At 37.1% G+C, this 5429-nt stretch overlaps 1 protein-coding gene across 2 annotated transcripts in view; it reads left to right on the forward strand.

The window, feature by feature from the left end:
- cmss1 (cms1 ribosomal small subunit homolog) overlaps positions 1-5082 on the forward strand; it is a 33809-nt gene extending 28727 nt beyond the window's left edge. The window contains exons 2-10 of one of the 2 annotated variants that reach the window (XM_044217652.1): positions 2247-2383; positions 3108-3179; positions 3278-3413; positions 3512-3571; positions 3664-3766; positions 3863-3923; positions 4020-4107; positions 4196-4284; positions 4741-5082. In XM_044217652.1, the coding sequence (XP_044073587.1) occupies positions 2247-2383; positions 3108-3179; positions 3278-3413; positions 3512-3571; positions 3664-3766; positions 3863-3923; positions 4020-4107; positions 4196-4284; positions 4741-4824 (830 nt within the window). In that variant the 3' untranslated portion in view covers positions 4825-5082. Of the gene's footprint in view, positions 1-2246; positions 2384-3107; positions 3180-3274; positions 3414-3511; positions 3572-3663; positions 3767-3862; positions 3924-4019; positions 4108-4195; positions 4285-4740 lie in introns of both variants that reach the window. The other variant, XM_044217651.1, reaches the window with a different exon arrangement.
- Positions 5083-5429: the final 347 nt, after the last annotated feature.

Raw genomic sequence — 5429 nt, forward strand, 5'->3', positions numbered from 1 at the left:
CAGCCTGAATTAGCTGCTTTTGCAATGTTATGTATTTGGAGCAGTTTGTCAAACCAGATACAAAAACTGTGTATAGCTCCTTTTTTTAAAATGAACTGAATCATTATAATAATAACTGTATTAGTGTTAATGTTGGATTTTAACTGCCAGCAATGGTGGCTTTGCAGACATTTTGCCAATGGTTTGTTGACACTTTTGTAGTTCTTTTCACCAAGTGGGAAATAGTCATGTCACAAAACACATATAGCAGAGCAACGTGGTAATATAAGATGTAGAAATATGAATTCCCCCGTAGCTGCCTGTTTCTTAGAAAATAATCGTCCTGTTTCGTCTTTACGCTACACAGACAGTGAAAAGGTTTTTCTCCCAAGACGAGGTGGTAATTTAGGTAATCTGCTACTTAACAAGGAGTGATACTGGATCTACTGGTTAAAAACACCTTATGATCTCAATACCGAATTCAATCTCAAATGCTTAACTTAATATACGTACTAATTTATCAATTTTGTTCTTTTAGACTGATCCTCACAGCAATGGTTAATCAGAACTCTCACTCTATTATAAGTTAACATTACATATGTACTTAGGCCTTCTGTGTTTTGTAAATATGTGTATAGATAGTCTTATAGACTTGTCTTTTTTGATGAAATGATCTTTTAATGTTTTATTACTACATCTTATGTCTATATATTATTCAGTTGTTTATCTTGGGCCCCAACTATACATTTTTTGTAATGGCTTAAATTAATACACACCCATGTGTTCATTTCTTTGTAGCCCCTTACTTTTAGATTGTCCTCTTTAAACTGGGTTATTGAGACATCTCAACATTTTTGGGACGTTCTCCAAAAGGTGTAGTCTTTGTGGTCTGTTGGTGTCAAAAAAAATATGGATTAGAAATGTTGATCTATTGTCTTAACTTTTTCTAATGTTCAGTGACTGTGGTGAACTCAGCTGTATCCTTGTAACTTATTGATCATGTCAATGATTGTGGGTTACCATCCGGTCGGGGGTATACTGTGTGTGTGTGTGTGTGTGTGTGTGTGTGTGTGTGTACAGTTTACAAGGCTGTACCTGATCTTGTACTGAACTTGCCTTGAGAAATATCGGTAATAAAATCATTGGAGCTCTTCTCTTCAATAGTCACTGTCAGAAATTCCTGATATCTCCGACTCAAAATTTCAACTCTGAGGCTAACATAAACGGTTTTTCAGCTTCTGCTTGAAATGAAAATTCAACACTAACACACTTAAGGTAGAAAATTGTTGTTGCATTGCTCTCTATGGGTCAAGATGCTGAATCCTGTTGCACCTCTGGCCACACCCCCAGTCAGTGAGGTCACATCAGTTGTTTTCCATTAGTGGTTAATAATATAATACCTGTTTTGATGCTACTGATTGGGTTTTGGCAAGAAATTTCAAGCCATACAGCCACGCGTAAGCATATTTCGTTGAAATCTCATAGATGTTAAGTAGTCAGACATCACCACACTCAAACTTGGGCTCTTACCAATACTTTAAATTTGATCCTTGTCCACTTAATATCAAATGGAGGTTATTTTCGGCCTTTCTGTTCTTTGATATTGAAGGTCTACAGGGAGAACTACAAAGGAAAAGTACCGGTAATTTAAAAGTCCACTTTCAGGAAGGGCACTGCAATGAAACCCTCAGATTTATTGCGGAATTCCCTCTGGCATCTGTTTTTAAAGCTAAAGTATTTTGAACAAGCATGCATATATGCCAGAGGGTCTGAGCATGACCTCATAGCATGAGACGAGAGGTATGCACGAAAAAGTGGTAGCAACAGAGAGGCTAAATATAACCAGATGCTTGGATTGAGGTCTGCTGCTTTGTTTGTTATCTCAGGGAAAGTTTGTGTGTTTCTACTTTTCTGTAGTGGCTTAAATGAGCTGCCTGGAGAGCACTCACACCTGATGAGCAACCTAAACTGTCTTGAGACGTAATGTTCAAATGGCAAATCTCTGATTTGGGGGCCAGACTATGGTATAAGATTCTAACTCCATAAACTTGTATACATGGGGAGTATGTCTATTTCTAAGATGGCATGTTAGGCATATCTTTTAATAGCAAAACCTGATTTTGACTAACCTGAAATGTGTTCTCAGTTTTGCGTTGCCTCATCTTAATAGTTTTTTATCTTTCACAACTCCCAGTTGCAAGTTAACCCATAAATTCTGAATGTAATGAGGAAATTTCTCCCTAATTCTTTTTTTTTTTTTTTTTCAGATGCATCTGAAGCGGAGGAGGAGACACAGCAAGAGAAACAGCCAACAGAAAAAACAAAAACAAAGACAAAACCAGAGAAGAGGAAGGGGGTAACAGAGAAAACAGTGAAGGCCAAGAAAAAGAAAAATAATCAACAGGTATTATTATTAATTAATTAATTAATTTATTATTATTATTAATCAATAGCACAAAATCAGCCTGCAATGCTGCGTGTCATGATTAGTAAAATAGTAAAATCAACCAGTGTTAAACATACCAGTGTGATGTATTGGACTTGTGTGTGTTTTTAGAGCCGAAACAATTAATTGATTAGTTGATCAACAAAAAAAATTATTGGCAATCTTTTTGATAATCAGTTAATTGTTTGAGTCATTTTCAAGCAGAAATGTCAAACGTTCTCTGGTGCCAGCCTCTCCATTGTGAGGATTTGCTGGGGGGTTTTTCTGTTTTATATTATTTGTAAGTAGAGTATATTTAAACTTTGGACTGTTGGTTGGACAAAAGAAGCCATTTGTAGATGTCACCATGTGCTCCAGGATATTGGAATCATTAAAAAGACCAACTGATTAATCTCAAATCCTCATCAGATTAATTGATAGTAAAAATAATCATTAATTGCAGTGTGTTTATTGTAGATCTGTTGATGTGCTCATGATGTACTGTTGATGTACTTTGAATTTGGTATAATACAATACATATTATACAAACTTGGTAATAATTTAACAGATTTGAACTTCTTATTTATGATATAATTACCTTTATTGTGTTCATAATTTAAAATGCATTCAAAACACTGGTTAATATATATCATATATAATTACTTTACCTGAATTGTGTGTTCTGCATGTATTGTTTACACAGAAAGAGTGTGTTATTCCTCTGAAGAAAGAGACTGAGGATGAAAAGTCAACTAAACTCAAAAAAAAGAGGAAGGTGAGTGTGGTGACACCTGCTGTTGCAAAAAGAGACAGTAGTCACAGGGCTTTGTCTGTGAATATTATTGAACATGACTATATTTTTTTTACCAGAAGAAGAAGAAGACCATTACAGATGTCTTATCCTCTTCAGAGCCAAAACCAGGCTGTCCAGCAGACCTGCAGAACCTGGTTACGCAGTACTTCTCAGACAAGCTCTCTGTGATTGAGCAGGAGGAGATCAAATTGCTTGGTGAGTCAGGGCAAGTCCCCTTTAACTTTGAACTTCAGTCAATATCTGCTGATCTGTGGATTCACTAAGGTCACCATCTGCCCTCCCGCATCTTTCAGACTCCTGCTTCCTGTCCAGTAACGACTTGACGCACACTCTCTCTTCATATCTGAAACAGGGTGAGTGGTGTTGTAAACTAAAATCTTATTTTAGCCGTTTACTTTTGAACCCACAACTCACTTTTATTTCCTATTTTTCCTGTTATTCCTAGTTTGTCCCAAGTGGTCTAAGATTCAAAAGCAGCATACAGAAAAGAGTTCTGTGGTTCTGCTCATCGTCTGTAGCTCTGCTCTCCGAACCATTGAGCTTATCAAGTAAGTGACACGCACCAGTGGCGTTTGTTGAATTTCCTACATTACAACTTTTTAATTATGTTTGCATGAGTGCTATTTGTTTTGTGTTATTTCCAGGCAGCTGACAACCTTCAAGGGTGAAGCAAAAGCAATAAAGCTTTTTGCAAAACATATCAAGGTACAAGAGATGACAGTTCATTATGATGCATGTGGTTTGTGCACAATGTCTAGTTTTGTCAGAACAACATTAACAGTTCTCTTTGTGTCTGTACAGATAGAGGAGCAGGTGAAGCTGCTGCAAAAGGGAGTCATCCACATTGGAGTAGGGACACCTGGCAGGCTCAGTGCTCTTATTGAGAAAGGTAGGTTTGGTCACGATAGTTCTACTGTTGAACTTCAAAGCATTTAAGGTTAAGGTTTTATTTTGTGGAAACTCTTATTTTTGTCCAGAGGGTTTGAACTTGCGGGCGTTGAGATATGTGGTTCTGGACTGGAACTGGAGGGACCAGAAGCTCCGAAGGATGGTGGACATTCCTGAGGTGAGCTACTGCCCCCTGCTGGGCTGAAAAGATTATTAGCTTGTTTTGACTAATCACACTGCATGATTTTATCAAGTATTTGATATTTAGAGAATATTTGAAGTCTCCTTGCACTCAAAAATGTATTTTACTTATTGTTCCTTCACTTGGGTGTTTGAACTTCACTGTGCAGAATTATGTGTGTGCAGAGTTTGACACTAGAAGGCTGTTTTCAAATTCATCTGCTAAAGGGTTAAAGTTTCTTCCAGTAGTTCAACTTTTGAAATGAACATAATTTGCATATTCATAGATTAGCTTTTTCAATGAGGGAGTAGGGGTAGATATAATTTTAAGTTTTTTTGTGGAAACAACACACCTGAATTTTTATTCAAAGCAGAGTATTTTTAATGTCATAAAACATCTTTTTTTTCCTAGTGACTATACATTTCTGTTTATCATATGTATTGTCTATTTCAGGTCAAACTGGACTTTATGAAGCTGCTGGAGGGTGGTATCCTGAATGGCTGTAAAGAAGACAAAGTCAAAATTGGACTATTTTAACTGCACATTGTCAACTTTGCTGCGTGCTGATAATCCACACGACACGACGCCTTGATGTTTAAAGCTACATACTGATGTTCCTCACAACATGCTGAGGGGCCTCATCCTGTTTGTTTTCCCTTTGTGTCAGTGTGAAATCTGTGCTGTGCTTTTACTATTTACAAAGGCCATGTCAAATGTGTGGTGTTGTTTGTTCGCTCTTGTAGTCCAACACGATGTCCCAGTGTGATGGATTGAATAAACGCTCTCAGAATGAAACCAGCATCCTTGTGTTTGTTTAGTCTGACCCTGGGAAGTCTCTCCTACTGAGAATGTGAGGTCATGAGTTTACTTGCCCACCAGGAAGTCCCATTCATCATAACATCCTTTAATAAAGCATTTTAAGCAGCATGAAGGGAACCAACAGATTATCTCCCACAGCAAATTAGAATAAATATACAAAATACACTTCTGTGTCATTTTGATGTGAATAAAGAGAAACCTGTTTGTGTCATAGCAAAACATAATCATGAAGAAAAATGGAAGTAACAGAAAACTGAAAGAGGTAGTTAGGTAAAGGGTTGTGGTTAATAAGTAACAGGCCACAGCGGTCTGCACCACTGCAA

Source organism: Siniperca chuatsi, linkage group LG12 (genome assembly GCF_020085105.1).
Source record: "Siniperca chuatsi isolate FFG_IHB_CAS linkage group LG12, ASM2008510v1, whole genome shotgun sequence".
NCBI lineage: Eukaryota > Metazoa > Chordata > Actinopteri > Centrarchiformes > Sinipercidae > Siniperca > Siniperca chuatsi.